The sequence below is a fragment of the Hypanus sabinus genome, chromosome 16, assembly GCF_030144855.1.
Source record: "Hypanus sabinus isolate sHypSab1 chromosome 16, sHypSab1.hap1, whole genome shotgun sequence".
NCBI lineage: Eukaryota > Metazoa > Chordata > Chondrichthyes > Myliobatiformes > Dasyatidae > Hypanus > Hypanus sabinus.
This window is the reverse complement of record NC_082721.1, coordinates 72415727-72437813: the sequence shown is the minus strand read 5'-3', so window position 1 is coordinate 72437813 and position 22087 is coordinate 72415727. Positions and strand designations below refer to the sequence as shown.

At 40.6% G+C, this 22087-nt stretch overlaps 1 protein-coding gene across 2 annotated transcripts in view; it reads left to right on the top strand.

Moving 5' to 3' along the window:
- LOC132406440 (kinetochore-associated protein DSN1 homolog) overlaps positions 1 to 22087 on the top strand; it is a 46268-nt gene that overhangs the window by 6334 nt on the left and 17847 nt on the right. Inside the window, exons 2-8 of one of the 2 annotated variants that reach the window (XM_059992103.1) lie at positions 1320 to 1359; positions 2129 to 2183; positions 4267 to 4581; positions 9020 to 9093; positions 9380 to 9437; positions 12475 to 12562; positions 13281 to 13340. In XM_059992103.1, coding sequence (XP_059848086.1) covers positions 1320 to 1359; positions 2129 to 2183; positions 4267 to 4581; positions 9020 to 9093; positions 9380 to 9437; positions 12475 to 12562; positions 13281 to 13340 — 690 coding nt within the window. Of the gene's footprint in view, positions 1 to 1319; positions 1360 to 2128; positions 2184 to 4266; positions 4582 to 9019; positions 9094 to 9379; positions 9438 to 12462; positions 12563 to 13280; positions 13341 to 22087 lie in introns of both variants that reach the window. The other variant, XM_059992102.1, reaches the window with a different exon arrangement.

The window sequence follows — 22087 nt, the reverse complement described above, 5'->3', positions numbered from 1 at the left end:
ACACAGACTAGGGAACTGCTGCATCAAACACCTTCCTTCTGTCTGCTGCAACAGCCACGATCTTCCCATAGCTATCCATTTCAATCACTTCCCATTTCAACACTAATATGTCTGTCCATGGCCACCTCTTCTGCCACAATAGTGCCAGGCGCAGCTTGGAGGAGCAATATTATATTCAGTCTTGGTAGTCTGCAACCTAATGACACCAAAATAGATTTCTCTAATTTCTGGTAATCATTCCCCTCACTTTTCTTTGTTTTCCCTTACTCCAGTGGCCCTCTCATCCCTTTTCTTTTCCTCCCCTGCCTTCATGACCTGCCCATCACCTTCCTTTGGCTCCCTGTCTCTTCCCCTTAATTCCATGGTCTACTGTTCTCTCCTTTCAGATTCCTCCACCTTTTTTCCTTTGCCTCTTCCATCTCTCCTTATCTAGATTCTCAGAGAGGGATATTTCCTTTTATCTCCCTCCCCCATTCGCCTAGCTCCACCTCATCCGGACTCAATTATTTCCTGCCAGCTTGTGCTCCTAGCCCTTGCTCAACATTTTAATTCTGGTTTCTGACCCCTTCGTATTCAGTTCTGATGAGGGTCTTGGCCTGAAATGTTGACTGTTCATTTCTCTCCATAGATGTTGCCCAACCGGTTGAATTCCTCCAGCACTTTTGTGTATTGCTCAGTATAGAATTATTTGCCTTGCCCCAATTTAGAAATTCTACTCTGATTTGACCTTTGTCCCTTTCCATAACTGCTAAACTGAACTGAATTATCAGCACTATCATAGAAGTATTTCCCACTGACATTCCTTTGACCTGCACTAAATCTCCTAAACTTATCCAGAGTTCAACCCCACTCCATGGTTGCTGTAGGGAAGCTCATGTCTATTAAGTCTTTTTAAAGATATTTGCAAATTTCTACATAGCACATCAACTACATTTTCCATTGCTCTTTCAACAGCTAACCTTTAATCATGATTTGCTTTTAATAAATCAATCCTGGCTTGCACCTCTTCAAGTAACTGCTAATTCTATCTATGTTTATCATTCATTAAATTGTGCTAATGGCAAGTTAGGAAGTCAGCAACTATGGTCATAAATGTAAGGTAATTGCTTTACTAGGTAGCACTTTGAGACACCTCGAGGTTATGCTAAATACACAACTGAATGTTCTTTCATTCTTTATTGAAACAATATGTGTGAGACAGAGTGTTTTAAACTTGTTTGTAAAAAAATTACTGTTTTCAAATTTTGAATGTATTTGTTTAAGGTTCTATTGCTATAAGTGATGTTTTCTTTGACTATTTCTGTTCTGCTTGCAACCAGACTCCGGAGGTCCAATTCAAACACACCACAACCAGATCAGGTTGGTAATTTGATATTTTTGAAAATTGTTTATCAAAATAAGCAATGTTGATCTTTCTCCACTCCATCCTGGGTTTGCATAATCTAGGTCATGGTAAATGGGAAGTATTCACTGCACGGCAATGGTGCATGGCATGGGAAGGTTTTGAAAATGGGCAGAAAGTGTTGCTGCCTTAATTTGGCCATTAAACTTGTTCTGTTGAATGTTGGTCTTTGCACAGCACAGCAGTCCAATTTTCAATGCTTTGGGTTCTTTGTACCAACCAAAGTGTTTGTGTTTTTTTATTTGCTTTTTAGCTGGTTCGGCACAACATTGTGGGCTGAATGGCCTGTTCAGGGCTGTACTATCTATAACCAGGCTCAGTGTTACCTCTTGTGTTCCTTGGCTTGGGGGAGGAGGAAGAGGGCGGTGGGGAGTTCTTCTGTGATAATCGCTGGAAAGCGTATGGTTTGTGTGCATGCAAAGCCCAGATGCCAGAAGGAGAAATTATCTAGTTTAATGGAAGTTCTCCTCACCCTGGCCAATATAATTCAAATAATTTGCAAAGTTGCATTTACCAGAAGTTTTAACAAATTACTTCAGAATGGAAGTTGTACTTTGCACACGTTTATCAAACTCAAAGCTCTTTACAATAGTTTTATCTCTCCATTGTAAGAGACATTTAATTAGGAATCTAAATGGTTTTACAGGTTATGTAAAACTCATTTCACAATTGTTCTAAACAGATCATAATAACTGCTGTTTGTAACCCAATTGATTTCTTTAATAGGCCTTGTCCTCATCAAAAAAGAAACGTAACAGATATCAAAAGCATGTGGAATCTGGTAAGAATATGCTCACATTGAGTAGTGATATCCATCAGATGTTCAATACGGGATCAATTAAGTATCTATCTATCTTTAGTAGAGGGTATAATATTTCACATCAGGTCAGTTTATAAATTTGGAAAGAAATTTGCAGAGACGAGTTCCAGTCAAGTCTCCTCTGTTCTTAGGACACATTATAGATTTGGCAAGACTTGCAGTAGACTAGATAGCTAGCTGCAGTGCTGTTTGTAGATGCATATATTGCAGATATTGCACAGGAGAAATGGAGGGAAGACAGGTAGGTTGATATTTTGGTGTCAGTCAAATGGGGTACTTATTCCAATGTTACGTTATATTTCTTGAGTGCTAGTGGAGCTACACATGTTGAAGTATGGTGTATCGTCACACTCCTAAACTGTGCTTTGTAGATGGCAGTTCTAATCATTGGAGAGTTTTTCCTTTGATGAGCACTGTTAAAATTTTACCAGAGCTGTTTGGTATCACACTGAGACAAATAGTTTGAGAACATGGACAGTCACTCTCTCCTTGGTTCTGTGGTTCATGTGCAGATCAAAGCCATAATGTCTTGAACTGAGCGGTCCTGGAAAGCTGCAGGCTGGGTATAAGCAGTGGAGTTATTGATAAGAATAGATGCTACTTGATTAAATTTCAGTGACCCTTCACGTCTTTGATTTATAATTAACGTATTGGGTAGAAATTAGAACATGCAGCTCAGTACAGACCCTATGGACTACTATGATGTGCTGATCTTTTAATCTACTCAAAGATGTATCTAACCCTTCCCTTCCACGTGCTTGCTGCTCATTATGCTGCTGGTGTTTAAGGCAGCAATGAAGTTCTTCTATCTTTGATGATGTGCAGGGCTTCACTCTTAGACTGGCCTCTACCTTTCAACATATTTGGCATGGGTGACCCTACCAAGAGCCAAAGCATAAAGCCCTGATTCTAGTCAATGTTATTCTCCAGGCCACTTGGACAAGCTAGCCTCCAAACCGTGACGAGATCGTGATCCTCTTAGAGGTCCCTCCCACATGGCCCTCTATATTTGCCTATCTAAAAGTTTCTTAAATGTCCCTTGAGTATCTGCCTCAACCACCATCACAGGCAGTACATTCCATGCAACCAACACTCTATGTAAAAACACCTCTGACTTTCCTCCAGTCATCTTAATCAATTAGATGCATTGTTTGGTCATATTCTTGTGGATTTTCTGTACTGCTTTGGCTTAATACTTATTCTGCCCATTGGAGTATAAACAGAAACATTGCCAAAAGACCTGTTTCTGGCATTATGAAATTCTGTGTCCTCTCCTATTTAGTTGAATAAGTTAAAATGTTGGCATTGGTATCAGTCTTTACATGTAACATTTGCTGTGCAGCATTTGGTTTTGACCTTGGGGAGCAGGAGTCAAATTTCACTCCTGTTTAGAGAGTGTTCATTTTCTTCACTTGTATTTATGGTGAGTCCTCAGAAGGGACTGTTCTGAATCCTTTGCTACAGAAGTCAGAATTCCTGACTTAACACTGTAGTTCTCTTGGACACCTGTCCTTTGGTTTTTCATATTTCTGCTGCCAATTTAAGCTGATCATCTTCAGTACTTGCTATATAGTAATTGCTTTAAAAGTTGGCTGCTAAGAGGTTTGCAACATCCTAGTCAGGTGGATATTGATCTTATATGCATAAGTTGCTTGTTGGGTTTTGGCCTTCAGCTGAACAATTAAAAAGCAGCTTCTTGGCAGAAAAATACTATCAGGCTTTTCAATCTATTTCAGAGATTAGTAGAAAGGGAAGACAGGACCTATTGTTAACATTACACCATAATTAAAGTTTGGTTCAGTCTTGGCTGAAATTAGTTAATAGTGGGTCTAGGCCAAAGCTTATGGAATCAAAACAGTTGGTCTAGTTACTGAATGAACCTTGATACAGTTGTGCATAAATTCCTCTGTATCTGTTATGTTGAAGAACAAAATGAGAAAGGAAGTTGATTGTTCATGCAGTAACGTGTTCAGTCAAGTGCAGTTTATGAAGAGGAGCATTTCTGTATTGATTTTCATTAAATTTTCTCCATCTTTTTCTTTAGAATTTGCCTCAAAGCAAGTGGAACTCCCACAAAGAAGGAGCCTCCGTAACCAGAGCAGTGGCAGTCAAAGTGCTGGTCAATTTACTGATGCCAGCCTCACCTCTCCAAGAAATGATGGTGGGAACTCAAGCCTTCAAGCTGCTGTCAAGGAATCCCATACCAACCTCGCAGAAGGACCCAAAATCAATCAGGTGATATCACCAAAAACACTGCTCAAGAAAAGCCCCCAGTCACGATCAAGATCCTGGCGACGCTCCAGCTTTAAAGGTGGTAAAGGGCGAAAATCTCTGCCACCAATTCGACGAGATGTTACAGGTGAGGAAGAATGAGCTTAGTTTTAGGGTGCAAGAGAGAGAAAATTGACAGTAGTGGAGTGGCAAACACAACAGAGACATTCCTGGAGCTTTCTCTCCTGTATGTAGACATTGTGGATGCAGTGCTTTAGTTCCAATGAATGCATTCCCTATCTCAATATATTTGACATTAAGAAATGTGTCTCCTTCCTTGCTTTACACTCTTGACTGTACCCTGTTTGGGGCATATTACAGGTTGTTGTTTGAATGCTATCAGTGCTTTTTGCCCCAATGAAACCTTCTTGTCAAATTCCACCGTATTCTCAATTTTACACAACTAATTTCTTCCTTTTCTATTTCTTTACATTTCCCAAAGTATTTGCTAGTGACCTATGTGCGTTATAACTCAACCTGGTTGCTTTTCTCAGTATCTTTTTTCTACCTGATTTCATGCTGACATTTCCTACAACATCGGCTTTTGCAATTGGTTTCTTATTATCACGTATACTGAGGTACAGTGAAAAGCTTGTCTTGCATCATTTCATACAGATCAATTCATTGCACAGTACATTGAAGTAAAACGACAACAGATGGCAGAATAAAATGTAAGGGCTACAGCGAAAGTATAGTGCAGGTAGACAATAAGATGCAAAATCATAACAAGGTAGATAGTGAGGTGAAACGTGCATCTTATTGTACTAGGGAAACATTCAGTAGTTTTATAACAGTGGGTAGAAGCTGTCCTTAAGCCTGGTGGTACATGCTTTTAGGCATTTGTATCTCTTTCCTGATGGGAGGAGAAGAGAGAGTGCATGTGGCAGGCAGGGTCTTAGATTATGCTGGCTGCTTGAATGAGGTAGTGAGAAGTATGGACAGTCTGTAGAGGGGAGGGTGGGGTCCATGTACTGATCTGTGTCCACAATTCCTTACAATTTATTATGTTCAGTTGTCATTACTAAGCCTTGATGTGTCCACAATAAATGCTTTCTAAGGGGCATTGATAAAAGTTTCATGGGGTCATGCCAAATTTCTTTAGCTTCTTGAGGAAGCAGAGGCATTGGTGATCTTCCTTGGCCGTGACATTTACATGGTTGGACCAAGATGGTCTGTTGAAGCTCTCAACCCCTGCATCAGGAAGGTTGTTGAGATGACATCCTGTTACAAGCTCTCTATTTCCTTCCTGGTACTTCGACATCATTATTTGAGATAGGGACCACAGTAGTCGTGTTATTTGCAAATTTGTAGATGGTGTCAGAGCAGAATCTGGCCACGCAGTTAAGAGTGTGCGGGGAGTAGAGGGCTGATGATGCAGCCTTATGGAGCACCATTGTTTATAATAATTGTGATGGAGCTGTTACTTCCTATCCTTACTGACTGTGGTCTTTTGGTCACGTGTAGAGGGAAGCATTGACTGTCAGCCCTCATAGTTTGGTAATGATTTTGTTTGGAATTACAGTATTGATGGCATAGCTGTAGTCAATAAATAATATTCTAATGTAGATGTCTTTACTAACCAGAAGCTTCATAGGTGAGTGTAGAGTCAGGGATATGGTGTTTGCTGTAGGCCTGTTTTGGCAAACTGCAGTGGGTTAAGGTTGTCTGAGATGCCTTTTTTCTTAACTGTGGCTTCCCTTCTACCATAGGTTTCAAAGTTCTTAACTGCATTTCTCAGTTTCATACATTTCTGCTTTTACCCACTCTCCCAGCCAGAGCAAGGATGGTCTTTTAGTAAAGTTTACTGGCTTATTACTCTGCTTCCATTTTACCATCCTCCATGATTTCCAGGGATTTTAACATCTCTGCTGTCACCATTTTGAGGGACAATTCTCTCTGACTCTGGTCAATTCTTCCATTTCCACCAACTGCTTCCAATCTCAAGGCACATTCTCGTGTAACCTTTGAAGATGCAGTACCTTGCCCTTTTGTCTTATGTTTTTATCATCCATGATCCCAAGCAGTAAAGCGTAAGTTTTTCTAAATTGGCTGACTGACTAATGTCATAGAGTAATGAAGCACGGTTACAGGCCCTTCAGCCCATCTGGTTCATGCCGATTTCAGCATCATCCTGCTAGTCCCACTTGCCAATGTTCAGCCCATAACCCTCCAAGACTTGCTTTCATGTACCTATCCAAATGTCTCTTAAATGTTGCAGTTGTACATACCTCGATCACTTCCTCTGGCAGCTCGTTTCAGGTACTCATTACACGTTCAGGTCTCTTCTCCCCGCATATCTTTTATGTGTGCTCTCGGGATTTGAACTCGCGCTGGGGAAAAGACGATGACTATCCAACTTGTCCTTACCCCTCATGGTTTTATAGACTTTTTTGATGTCACCCCTCATTTTCCTGTGCTCCAAGGAATAAAGATCATGTGTGGCCAATCTTTTCTTTTAATCCAAACCTGGTATCATCTTTGCAGATATCTTCTGTACCCTCTCCACCTTGACAATGTCTTTGCTATAAGAGTCCAAAATACTTAAAGTGCAGTCTCACCAATACTTTGTATAATGTCCATACTCATAAACTCAATGCCCTGACTGCACGTTCAGCATGCTAGTTGCTGTTGTCACCACCTTCTCTACTTGCATGGCCACTTTAACCTTCTTGTACTCTTGCACAACACTCATCAGTACCCTGCCATTAATTGTATACATCCTACGCAGATCTGAATATCGAAAATAAATCACCTCACATTTATCTAAATTGAAATTCATTTGCCATTCTTCAGCCCATCTCCCTAACTGGTCAGGATATCTTTACAATTTATTGCAACCTGCTTCACTATCAACAAGTCCCCTTAATTTGGTATCATCAACAAATTTGCTAATTGTGGAGTGTATACACAAATCAGCTCTATAAATAATAAATAACAGAGGTCTCAATACTGACCCTGGCTCACCATTAGTCACAGGCCTCCAGTGGAAAAAATTTACCTTTAACCATCATCCTACTATCAAGGTAATTAAGAATCCATCTTGCTAGCTCCTGCTGAATCCCATGTGACCTTTCCAAATCAGATTGCCAGTCAAGACCTTGCCAATCCAACACACAAAATGATGAAGGCTCTTGGCCCGAAACGTTGACTGTTTACTCTTTTCCATAGCTGATGCCTGGCCTGCTGAGTTCCTCCATTATTTTATGCATGTTGCTTTGGATTTCTACCATCTGCAAACGTACTTGTGCTTGTGAAGATCTTGCCAAGGCCTTTGTATGACCTTAATAGACAACATCCATTGTCCTTTATTCCCTTGGTAATCTTTTCAAGAAACACTAAAATATTTGTTTGGTGTAACCTCCCATATACAAAACGGTGCTGACTATCCCTGATCTGGTATTGATTATTGAAATGATGGTAGATTTGGCCCTCAGAATTTCATCCAGAAACTTCCCTACAGCTGAAGAGGAGGACAGTGGACCATGGGAGAAAAGGAGTGGGAGGAAGAGCTCCAGAGGGAAGTGAAGGGCATTTGAGGAGGAGTAATAGGGGAACCTGAATGGGGAATGATAAAAAAGAGAAGGAGGGGTGGAGAAATTACCAGAAGCTGGAGAAATCAATGTTCATGTGATCAGGTTGGGGACTACCCAGACAGAATATGAGGTGTTGCTCCTCCAACCTGAGAATGGCCTCATCGTGACCATTGAGGAGGCCATAGTCCAACACATGGGAATGGGAAGTAGAGTTGAAATGGATGACCACAGGAAAATACTGCCTTGCGTGATGAAAGGAGTAAAAGTGCTCAATGAAGCAGTCCCCTTGTCTATGTCGGGTCTCATCGATGTAGTGGAAGCCGTATCGGGTGCAATAGATGACCCTGACAGACTCACAAGGTGAAATGTCACCTCATCTGGAAGGACTTTTTGGGCCACTGAATGGTGGCTTCCTCTCCCTCCCTGCCTTTCCAGTCTGAATGAAGGGTCTCAGCCTGAAATGTCAACTTTTTATTCCTCTCCGTAGATGCTGCCGGACCTGCTTTGTTCCTCCAATATTCCAGATCAGAGCCCCTATATCTGGTCAGCCAAGATTCCCTGAACTTGGTATGTGTACCCTTCACCTTAACAGGAACATGCTACATCTTGATTCTTGATATCACCCTTTTAAAAAGCATCTCACTTGCAAACTGTTCCTTTGCCTTTAAATAGAGTCACCCATTCAGCAAGGTCCAACCATGATTCCCGGTGGGATAGGAGACCTGCTGGTACTTTGGTAATGCACTCTTGAAATTGACCTGCTTAAAGTTACCGACACTGATGAAGAAGACCTCAGGGTGTCCCATTTTAAGAATATTTATCAAGGAGTACAGTTTATTTAGTGCAAGCTTTTTACTTTTCTTAAGGAAAAGTCAGCATAAGGATTTTTTTTCAAATGTTTTATCAGGTGTACATATCACTGCACTTAACTCTGAAGCAGTTGAAATGCACATTTTACCGCTAGCTTTTCAACTTTACCCTTTTATTTTCCAGAAATCTGCGAAGATATCAGCTTGGATTTACCTGGGGAAGAAAGGCTTGCAGAGCTGTTTCGTCTAAGTCTTGAGGTAAGAAACTGAAAAGCTGTGCTGCTTAAGCAAGAATTCTGATGGCATATTTAATAGGATTTCAATAAAAAAAATTGGAGGATGTGAATTTTCCATGCTGTGTAAAAATGAAATAGATTTTAGCATAATGTAGATTATTTTCATCCAAAATTGATCTGTTATTTTGAGCTAACGTGGAACAGCATAAAAGGCCTTAAGTCTTTGGTGTTAGTTTATATTTGGCTGACTATTTTGCTTTTGACTTTGTAGATGAGTAGGTGCAAAGCTGTTGATATTATTTTCACAGTATACTCTGCAGAAGTTACAGCACTCCTTGGAACCACAAGAAGCCTTTCAGATAGATGGTGAGAGTCTTGAATTTTTCTTTGTCTTCTGTCTCAATCATTCAGTTATGCTGAATGCCCTTGGATAGCTTTGTGCTGCACGTGATGGATTGAAAGTATTTATTTTCAGTGCTTTGATTCCCATTAATAAAGTTTGCACTTCCATTCTGATCTCTGGACTCATCGATTCTGATTGGCTTCATATTGTGAATAAGAACACACAAAAAATTGGAGCAGGAGTATTATTTTATTTAGCAATACAGCACAGTAGGCCCTTCTGGCTTTTGTGCTACACTGCCCCAGCAATCCCACAACCCGATTAACCCTAACCTAATCACGGGACAATTTACAATGACCAATTAACTTACCCGATACATCTTTGGACTGTGGGGGGAAACCAGGGCACCCGGGGAAAACCCACGCATTCCACGGGGATTCAACGTACAGAGACTTCTTACAGAACGTAGCTAGAATTGAACTCTGAACTCTGGAACACCCCGAGCTTTAATAGCCTCGTACTAACTACTATGCTACCGTGGCTCCCACCAAGCCCCTCAGGCATGCCCCACCATTCAATGCGATGATGGTCGATCTATGCTTCCCTCATCTCTTTTCCTGTGCTAGTTCTGCATAGCCCTCAATTCCTCAATCTTTCAAATAGTTAACTATTTCCACCTTGTCTAAATGTTCTGGCCTCCACCAGCCAGAGATTCACTGCCCCTGTGGGAACAGATTTCTCTGTACCTCAGATTTTTATTTTGCAGTTACAGTCGGCCCTCCTTAACCATGAGTTCTGCATGCACGAATTCAACCAACCACGAATCGAGAGAACCCGGAGGTGCTCTTCCAGCGCTTGTTGTTCGAGCATGTACAGACTTTTTTTTCTTGTCAGTATTCCCTGAACAATGCAGTATAACAACTAGTTTACATAGCATTTACATTGTATTACATATTATAAGTAATCTAGAGATGATTTAAAATATACGGGAGGATGTGCGTAGGTTACCGTGGATTGGGATTGAGAAAAAACGGAAGTTCTTTTTCTATGTATGTTGGAACAGGTACATCCGGTATTATTTAGCGTCAGTTAGTCAAATGTCTGTCTTAGTATATGGTATATATTTTACCTTTCTATGCATATGAAACACTTAAGAACGTAAGTTTCAGCACCGGGCTCGGGAAGTTCCTGAGTTTGATCCGGTGACAGACCACTTCCGAGTGCACTCTCCTTCTGTGCCTGGTTGATGTGGAGGATCAAAAACCCAAAACCCCAAAACCCAATAATTAAACCACTTCATTACTTAGTAATAATTGTAGCTTTCATTGGGGCAGGGCCTTCCTCACTTTATCCTTTAAAATTGTTCCGATCGTTGACCAACTGTAGCCTAACGCTATTCCAATGACCGATGGCATTTCACCTCTTTCCGATCGCTTTATTATTTCCACTTTATTTTCAATCGTGATTGCGATCATTTCCATGAACAGAAATACTGTGAATTCAGATCTCTGCCACTGGGTCCTAATGTCCATTGGTTAAATAAGGTCTTGGGTTCCGCTGGGTCCTAAGGTCCACCACATTGAGACAGGTTCAATAAGGGACTTGAGCACCCGCATTTTTTGGTATTCGCGAGGGGTCCCGGAACCAATCCCTCACGGTTAAGGAGGGCCAACTGTATTACTGTATGTTCATGACTAATGGAAGCATCTCAACATCTTCTTTACCACTTAGGATCCCTCATTTTTCACTTAAAGGAATACAGGCCCAAACATTCTAGTTTTTCCTGATAGGGCAGCCATCTAAGAAGTAGCCTGGTGAATCTCCTTTGGACTGCCCTCATTGCTATGATAAGGAACATCACCAAATTTTCCTGGATATCTTGTGTTTCTAGCAGCGTCCCTTTTTAAGCTCAAAATAAGATCATTGCAGTTTTGTCTGGAGTCCCACGGTGTGTGCTGAGTTCCCTTATGGAGCGGATTGGTGTAATGTATCATTTCGGATCTTTCCATGGATTGAGCCCCACTTGTCTCTGGGGTAGTACAGCTGTCCAGCTTGCAACCCTATTCTTAACCATTCCTTCACTGGCTGTCCTAAGTTTGATTACCTATGTTCTGAAATTCCTGTACTTAATGTTCTCCCTTATCCTGATGTTCCTTCAGGAAAACCTATATCCTTTCTGAGCCACCTGGCCTCTGTGTTGATTTGTAAAGTTAGATACCATGTACCAGTATCTTTAAGTTGTATCTGCGGTTTATATAGCAAAGGCCTGCAAAATTAGCAATGTTAAAAAATGTGCTGATCAGTATCCTATTCAGTGTAAATCTCAATAGACAACAGACAGTAGGTGCAGGAGTAGGCTATTCGACTCTTCTAGCCAGCACCGCCATTCACTGTGATTATGGCTGATCATACACAATCAGTACCCAGTTCCTGCCCTCTCCCCATATCCCCATCTCCCTTGACCCCGCTATCTATAAGAGCTCTATCTAACTCTCTCTTGAAAGCATCCAGAGACTTGGCTTTCCACTGCCTTCTGGGGCAGAGCATTCCACAATATCCACCACTCTCTGGGTGAAAAAGTTTTTCCGCATCTCTGTTCTAAATGGCCCACCCCTTATTCTTAAACTGTGACCTCTAGTTCTGGACTCACCCATCAATGGGAACATGCTTCCTGCCTCCAGCGAGTCTAATCCCTCTACTTCATCAAATGTCATTAATGGCTTTTTATTTCATTATTGCATTTCTACACAAGATTATAAAATCAAAAGTTTGTCATGCTGTCAGACAAATTGAATCTCAAAAGTAAAGTACTTTTGCTTATTTTGTTGGTCATTTATTCTGTTTGAGATCACATTTTTTAAATTATGATTCCCAGTTTAGAACTTAAGAGAAATTATATACGCTAGTTAGGTTGCTTTATTCTTGTAATTTCTGATGGATAAAGGCTTAACCTCTTCAACATATGACAGGCCTGCTATTGCTGGTAAATCTTTGCTGCATTTCCTCTATTGGAAACCAAACCTGTACATAATACTGACAGTATTTTAGTTATATCTTCAGCCTCGGCTATTTCCAATGATGTTAAACGAGTCATAGAGACAATGAAATTGGATGGGACACTGAAGAAATGCACAGAGGAACCAGAAGAGTAAGTACTGAATCTCACTGGAGAGGCCATACTAACCATTCCCGCATGTCTGATGCAATATGTACAGTGCAAGCATAAAGGTTTAATATTCACATTTGAATAATGCAAAGCTGGTTGGGAATCCAGACTGGTATATGTGTATGTATGTTCAGAGAGATAGGTGTGCCCGTGATCCATATTGATAACGTCTTCCTGAGCTGGTTCATTTGACTGCAATTGGCCCATAATCCCTCTAATCCTTTCCTATCCATGAACTTGTCCAAATTTCTTTTAACTGTTGTGTACATAGCTGCTATGAGCACTTCCCCTGGCAATTCATTTCATATACTCGACACCTTCAGTATAAAACCCAGCCTCGAGGGTCAAATTGAAAATTTTCACTTTTGCTTTAAACCTGTGCCCCCTAATTCTAGATTTCCCTGCCCTGGGAAAAAGACTTCATCTATCCTATCATAATTTTATAAACCTGTCTACACCTCACTGCCTTATAATAAAAGATCTCACTCATCCTAGACTGATTATTTTCACCAAAGTTCATGTTCTTCAAATGTTGTACAACTGTTGCTGTGGCATAGTTTTGCTGTGTATGTTTGATTAGTTCACTGTCTTTCATGCAGAGTTCTGCAGTGTTCCTGTAGTAGTGCATCTTATTGCTGGCAGTGTGAAACTGGTCTGCTCATAATCCAATACCTGTGACCTTGATGTTTTTACCTTTCAGTGTTCCTCCCACACCAGGAACAAAAAAGTTGATGAATCAGCTGAAGGATGACATATCCAGGTAGGAATGTGAGGTCTTGCCTGTGAATTAACATTGAATCCCAGGAGTTTGGAAGCACCATTGGTAACAATGTTTTTTTTTCATAACCAAACCACTTCATTCTATACGCAAGTGTTATTTTTAATACTCTTTAGAAGAAAACCTACCTGTTCCAGACTCTGCTCTTTGGAAAGGGTGTAAAAGTCCCTGAATTGAGAGAAATTCACTCTTAGTTGCTGGATAGGGGTCAAAGTTGGGTTGTTTTTTCCTGGCACCAACATAGAAAATAAAATTAGGAAACTGCAGGTAGGGGCCTAGAAATGTGCCTTTCAGCCCATCTAGTCCGTGGTAACCTATATTTCTGCCTAATCTTATCTACTCACATCCAGACCATAGCCCTCCATACCCATTTCCACCACTTCTGCTGGAAGCTCATTCCACACTTGCAGCACCCTCAGAGAAAATGTTTCCCAACAGGTTCCCTTTAAATATTTCACTTTTCATTCATAAACCTAAGACCTCTGGTTCTAGTCTCATACAACTTTGGGGAAAGAGCCCACATACATTTACACTGTTCTAGGTACCTCATAATTTTGTATACCTCTGTATGTGTTCCCCTCATTCCCCTATGCTCTAAAAAATAAAGTTATAACCTATTCAACATTTCTTTATAACTTGGGCAAGTCCTGACAACATCTTGTAAATTTTCTCTACACTCATTCAGACTTATTGATATCTTTCCTGTAGGTAGGTGACAAAGCTGCACGCAATGCTCCAAGTTTGACCTCACCAATGTCATACACAACTACAACATAACATCCCAAATCCTGTACTCAATACATTGATTTATGAAGGCCAATGTGCCAAAAGCTCACTTTATGGCCCTATCTACCCGTGACGCCACTTTCAAGGAATTATGGATCTGTATTCCCAGATTCCACTGTCCTACCACACTTCTTAGTGCCCTGTTGTTCACCGTGTAATTCCTACCTTGGTTTGTCCTCCCTTGGTGCAACGTAGTAAATTCCTTATCAAACTACACGTATGTCACCTTATCCAACCGTGAGAATTTTTATCTTGTGGACATACTCAGCAAATCCAAGAGCAGTAATAGACTCAATGAAACACCTTGCACTTATTTACATTAAATTCCACCTACCATTTTCAATGGTCTGGAGTGATTAATGCAGGGCATTGAAGTTGGAGTTCAGTCCTGGCATCCTCTGTAAGAAGTTTCTAGATTCTCACCTGGAATGGATGGGTTTCCTCCCACAATCCAAAGATATACAGTTTAGCAGTTCGTTTAGTCTATATAAATTGTGCTGTGATTAGGCTGGGGTTAAATCAGTGAGTTGTTGACAATGCAGCTCAAAGAGATGGAGGGGTCTATTCCATGCCACATCTCTAGATAAATAAATGATTACGCTACAAGCTTTGCTGACTGTTACGCCCCCAATCTTGGTGACATCTACAAATTTGTTCAACCAGTTTACCACATTAAAAACTAAATCATTAATGTAGATGATGAACGATAACAGACTAGTACCAGTCCCTGCAGCCCACCACTAGTCAGAAGCCTCCAGTCAGAGAGACAACCATTACTACCACTCTTGTCTTCTGCTATCCAGATCAAGTTTACATCCTGAGTACCGAGTGGCTTAACTTCTGGACCAGTCTCTCCATCAGGACTTTGTCAAAGGCTTTTCTAAATCCATATAGACAACGTTTATCGTTTTCGCTTTGGCAGCCTTCTTGGTGACCTGGAAAAAAACGCACTTAAGATTGGTTAGACAATGCCAACCATGCACAAAGCCATGTTAGCTATCCCTAGTCAGGCCCTGTTTATTCCCTTAGAAAACCTTCCAATAATTTATCCACATATGACTTCAAGCTCACTGGCCTGTAATTTCCCGGTTTATTCTTAGCCTTTCATGAACAACGGAACAACATTAGCTATCCTCCAGACCTCTGGTACCTCACTCATGCTTAAGGACATTTTGAATGTCTCTGTATGGCCACTGTATTTTCTGCACTAGTATCCCGCAAGCTCCAAGAGGCGCCTGGTCAAGCCTCAAGGTAGCAAACACCATTTCTTCTGTAATCTGGATACAACCCATGACCTCTTTTCTCTTTTTCCTCAGTTCTAAGGGCCCTGTGTCTGTCTCCCATGTAAATACAAATGCAAAAAAATTCATTGTGATTCTTTGCCATCTCTTTCAGCTCCATACATATATGACCATGCTGATCTTCAAAATGGCCAAATCTTTCTCTTACCGTCCTTTTACTCTTAATGTATCTATGGAAGCTGTTGGTATTTTCTTTCACCTTGTCTACCAGAGCAACTTAATGTCCTCTTTTAGCCCTCCTGATTTCTCTCATAAATGTTCTCTTGTATTTCTTATACTCCTTAATTGCCTCATTTGATTCTTTTAACTGCCTGTGCCTAATATCTGCCTTCTTAACCATGGCCTTGGTATCTCCGAACAAACAAGGTTTCATAAACCTGTTAACCTTTTATTCTTCCAGAAACATAGAAATTCTGTACTCTAATTACTTCACTTTTGAAGGTCTCCCACTTAGCAATCATACCTTTGTCAGAAAGCAACTTATCCTGATCTACACATGCCAGATTTTTTATGACACCAGAATTCTGATTAGAATTTGGAGAAATATACAAACTGATGGAAGAATGCAGTGGGTGGACTAGTGTCTATTGGGGCAGGGATGGAGTAAGTGGGAAGAACTGATGTTTCAGGAATTTGGATTGGGACTGAGGGTGAAGATGGAAGATGGCCAGTATAATTGAAAAAGTGGTAGTGGCGAGACAGGAGCCCAAGGACTGAGAGGTGAAGAATGATGGGCAAATGGAGCCCTGCAGGGGAGGAGAGGGATGAAATTGGGGGACGGGATAAGTGAATGATGGGTGGAGGCAGACAAAAAGGTGCAGATGGGAAGAGGTGGGGCAGGGACAGAAGACAGTTGCAAGAGAGATAAGCTGAAATTCAAAGACACCAGTGCTGAAACCTGCTGAGAAGTGTTCCTAGAAACTATTAGAGGAGAGGAAAAAGACAAATGCTGAAATAACTAGATAAGGGAATGGAGGGGGAAGCCTGTGGTTGAACAATGTGTTTAGAAGGTGAACAGTTGCCAATGTAGGGGAGTCAGTAGCACAGAATTTAGTAGACAAGGTTGGAGGAAGAATATGGTGATCTTTGCCTGTTTGGGTCCCTAGATGGTGGTAAGGGAGGAGATGTGAAAATATGTTGCACTTACTGCAGGGGCGAATGGGAGGAATGAGCGTACCAGGGAGACAGATGGAGAAGTCTCTGCAGAAGATGAAAGGAATGGAGAGGAGAAGGTGTGGTTGGTGATGGCATCTCATTGAACCTGGCAGAAATCTTGAAAATAGAAGCAAGAGTAGGAGTTAGTTGTTTGGTCTTTCAAGACAGTAATGCCATTCAGCATTCTTTAGAATGGTAGAGCTAGGTTCCTTGGTGTGCTGGGTGAATGACAGCATTTGTTGGCTACATAAAGTCAAGCCTGCAGCAAAAATGCTAGTCACCTTTGGCGCACCATGTTGTTCTGCAGTGATACTTTATAAATAATGGTGTACTGTATAACTACCATGCTTCTCTAAAGCAAAAAAAACCTTAATGTGATTCATCTAAGTAAAGGAAAGCCTGCTCAGTAAAAGTGTGGTCTGAAAAGGGAGAAATACCAGAACAAATTGGCAAAGTGTTGGGCTTCGAATATTCAGTGATTGATATAAAGGACAAGGCATGCATACTTGAGATGGCCCCATTGCAGGCTGCCATCATTACAAAGCAGCATTGCTGCATGACAGTTAACAGTTCTCAAAACTTTTCTGTGTTACTGAGTTCAACAGGTTTTGCCATCTGTGCAATCATGTTTCACCTTCAGCAACATACACAAAATACTGGAGGATCTCATCAAGTCATGCAGCACTTATGGAGGGGAATAAATAGTCAACCTCCATAAACAGTCCTTTCTATAGATGCTGCCACACCTGTTGAGTTTCTCCAGCACTTTGTATTTGTTGCTCAAGTTTTCATAATCTCTTGTGCGTGATTCTCCTTGTCTGTCCAAAATCTCTTGCCCTATAAAGGAGTTTGAAGGGAATTTCAAGGTTTAGGTGAGATACAGTACAGTTGCTCCCTAAATCGTCCTAAATCGTGCCATTGGTGTCAAGGTAGAGAGGTTGACAGCACAAGTGAAAATAAATGAAGTTGATTCAATAGGCTTATTCACAGTTATGGGCTTCAGGATGTTCCAAAAGAACAAGCAAAATAAGAAAGGAGTTGTTAGCATTGTTCACCAAGGAAGATATCAGTTTGATGGTAAGTATTGATAAAATGCAGAGAAACATGGAGTAAAATCAGTTTTGCAATGAAGATTAACAAGAGAAAACACAGGTGGGAATGGTCTATAGACCCTAAAGTGTTGCTTGTCAGTGGGGCAGATCATAAACAGTGATAGTATAAGAACAGAACTGAAATTATTGCAGGTGATTTAAATCTGCATAATGATTAGATTCATCAATCTGATATGGAAAGTGCAAATTGTGAAGCTCATTAGAGACTTTCTCAGAGTATTGTGTTACTGAATCAGGAATGGACTGTTTTAGATTTAGTCCTTTATAATAAGATAAGATTAACAAGCAACTAGTTGTCAGAACTCTGCAAGGGAATAGTGATCATAGCATAGCCATATTCAAAATACAGTTTGACAGTGAGCATCACTAGTCTGCGAAATTTCTCAGAGGATTCAAGGATTTTTCAGGAATCAACCATGGAGGATTAAAAAAACTAATAAAGAGGTTCAAAATTGATTGAGAGTAAACTGATAGGCAACACAGCAAAATATTCTATATACAGAAAGGAAAAGGATAGTTAAGCATGTGGCCCCCGAAGGGTGAAATGGTGGAATTTAAGTTCAAAGTAAATTTATTATCAAAGTCACCATATATGTTCCTGTGATGCATTCATGGTAAATACAAGAAACACAGTACAATTAATGAAAAACCACTCCCAACAGGATGGACAATCAACTGAAAGAAAACAATCTCTGCAAGTACTGAAAAAAATAAATAATAAATAAGAATAAATATTAAGAACATGTGATGAGTAGTCCTTGACAGTACGTCCATAGGTTGTAAGTTCAGTGGTGGGATGAGTAAAGGTATCCCCACTAGTTCAAGAGTAGGGGGTAATAGCAGTTTCTGAACTCGGTAGTGTGGATCCCGAGGCTTTTGTGTCTTAATGGCTGCAGTGAGAAAAGAGCATGGCCTGGGGGTCATTGATAATGGATGATGCTTTTCTGCAGCAATGCTCAATGGTAGGGAGGGTTTTCCGTGTCATGGACTGAGCCGTATCCACTACTTCTTGTAAACATTTCCATTCGAGGCCGTCAGTGTTTCCATATCAGACCACGGTGCAACTAGTTAATATGCTCTCTACCAAAAATCTGTAGAAGTTTTTAAAGTTTTACATGTAATGCTGCATCTTCAAAAGCTTCTAAGGAACTTCTTCCAAAGGCATTTATATGCTGGGCCCAGGACAGATCCTCAAACACTGAGGAATTTAAAGTTGCAGATTCTCTCCACCTCTGATGCCCTGAATGAGGACTGGCTCATGAACCTCTGGTCTCCTCCGTTAGTCAATAATCATCTCCTTAGTTTTGCTGTCATTGAGTGACAATATTGGCCATGTAGGTTAACTTGTCACCACCTTTGATTTGGCCAATGTCATTGAGTCGTCAGCAAACTTAAAGAAGGCATTAGAACTGCTTAGTCTCACAGTCATAACTATAGAGTTCAGAGTTGAAAATATGCATTGAACTGAGGCTGAAGCAATGGGCTTGCTCTGAGTTTCATGTCTGAGGGTGAATAACTCGAACCCATCCAGAAGATGAATGTCCAATTTTGTGTTCTGCCAAATAAACCTGCTGTGCCTATAGAGTACGTGTCTGGTTGATGTGGTGACACCAAGAATGTCCGTCTATGATAATTAAAATAAGTAAATAAATGTGCTGAATTAAATAAAAATAAACTTCATAAAGCACTTTCCCCATGCGTTTGGCAATCTGACCTGGTACCCTGGGATCTTGCCATTGTTATACTATCTGACCCAAATTGTAGCTCTGGGCTTGAATAACTTCACCTGTTGACCAAGGTGTACCTGACCATCTGTTATGTTGGATGTTGGGTGCTGTGGCAGCATCGCATCCAACACTGCAGTTTCTTCCCCATAAGAGCTTCCGCTGGAGACTTCCCCTTGAAGCCTGGGTGGAGTGTATTTCGACATGCCAGCAGAAATATGTTAAGAGTCTGACTAATGTTCCTTCCCCTCTTGATTTCAAAAGTGATGATTTGAAGGTACCCACAAATCTCTCTGCTTGGCTTTTGGGCTGTGGATGATATGGGGTGAGCAGATATGGATAATTCCACTGCTCTGACAGAATGTAGCAAACTGTTATGCACTGACTTGGGTTCTGATGTAATTTCTGGCATCCCAAAATGGCTGAAGACTGCAGCAACTGTTGAGTGGTAGCCTGTTGTTGTTGACGTCATGGTTATACTTCTGACCATTTGGAGTAGACATCAGTCAGAACAAATAGGTACACCCATTGCTTGGCCTGGCAAAGTCAATGCATACTCAACTCCAAGGTCTGGTTGTCTGAGTCTGTGGTTGTAGATCAGCTCTACTTGGATTCTTTGCAGCCACTAAGTACGCTGCTTGCATATGGATGTGATATCTTCATCTATGCCCGGTTGACCAGGTGGAAGTGATTCAGTACTTATGGTTGAAGTATTTGTAAAATCACTCTTCTATCACGAAATATTAGAAGTCCACAGCTGAGAGCGATGTTTGAAGTCAGCAGAAGGATACAACATCTTCCTCAACTTTGACTGGCCATCCATCAGAGGTAACTGGAGTATGCTTAAGAAGAGAATCTTCAGCTGTTTCTGCTCTGATCTTGGTGGTGGTTGGAAGACCTTCAGCATCATCTGATGTAGCTTGGTGGATTTCATGATAAACTGAAATCGCAGCCATGACTGCATTTTTTTGTTCAATAACCTGCTGATTCACAACTCAGGAAAGATCATCTGTCAAACGAGTTCATGGGTTGATATGTACTTAATTTCAAAATCACCGTTTTTAACACTGCTAATAACACCATTGCCCACCTTTGTAGAAGATTAGTTGTAATGCCTTTCTTAGTCCTGAAGATGGACAACAGTGGCTTGTGATCATAAGGAGAGTGAAACATTTGCCATATTTCTTCACAGCAAAGATGATTCTCAAAGCTTCCTTCTTGATTTTGTCCATGGTTCTTTTCTGCTGTAGTTAGTGATCTGATGCATGGATCTTTTTCAGAACTAATAGTGAAGATATAGGATATGACATGTCCTGCCCTGTAGTTGGACACATCCATTATGACAATGTTTGGCAACTCTGTGTCAAAATGCTGAAGAGAAGGTCTGATTACAGCATATTCTACACCTGATCAAAAGACTCTTGTCATTATTTGGACCATTTCCACGTGGCACCCTTGTTGAGCAGGGCATTGAGTGACTCAGTAGGTCCATTACTAGGAGGAATGCTGAGAAATGACTGACAATCAATGTTCCCTCTAATTTTTAGTAGTCAGTGTGCGCAAAAATCTTATGTTGTGCAAATTTTTTTCCTGTGACAAAAGTACATGTGCACTGAATGCACACATGGTACAGTTTATGTAAGTTTACAAAATATTTTAAATAAAACTGCACAGAATAACAACAAAATAACATACATATTTAAGTCACTTAGTTATTTTTTCTCTCCAGTCTGTGGCATTTACCCATTCTTTGTAAACTCCCTCTAGACTAATAGTACTTCCATCCAATTGATAGCTTTTGATTCTCATTAACATATACAAATGTCATTCACCTAAATGGTTTCTCAGCTTGTTTTTGAGTTGATTCATTAGGCTAAAACCTCGTTCACAGTCTGCACTAGACACAAGAAAGGTTCCCCCAATGTCCATTAACTGTGAGGACACAAAACTGTTTATTTTGAAGTACAAATGCCACCAATTGAGCAAAGTTTGAAATCAGTTTAGATTTAATTTTTTTCTTGCACAGAAAATTTGAAGTCATTAAACTGTATTACAGTATTTTCAGCTAGAAAATCATGATATTTTAGACATAAGGCATTAACTTGTTCATTGCCAAATGTGTAGTCACAATCTGAAATTGCAGAGAAATCAAAAGCTGACCATTCTTGTACCTCATCTTCAGGAAACCTTTCTTCTAAATGAACACAAAGACTATTTTTAAAAGTCAACAGCAAACTTGTAACTACTGTGACGTTTTCTTCATGTTGTTCACTGTCACTCCGTGAGACATTGTCTCCCAGATACTGCTTTCTTGTTAATTTGCCTCGCGCAAAATGAAGTGAATCAATCGGTGTCAGACCACTCTTTAGCAGAATCTTGCACAGTGCAACCAGTTCATCAAAGACATCACTTAAAACCTGTAAAGCTACTTCACTTTGTTCGCTTCTTTTGAATTCGACATAGTGAATTAATATTTTTTTCAATTAAAAACTTAGTAAGCTATCTGCTGGATTTAAAACAGATCTTTGTAAACTTTACGATATGAACACTGTCCGCCAAAGGTGGCTGCCGCCATGATGCAGCTGTACAGACCGGAATAGGAAAGGTGAGGTGACGTAAATTAGTGACGTGCATTGTGGTATTTGAAAAAC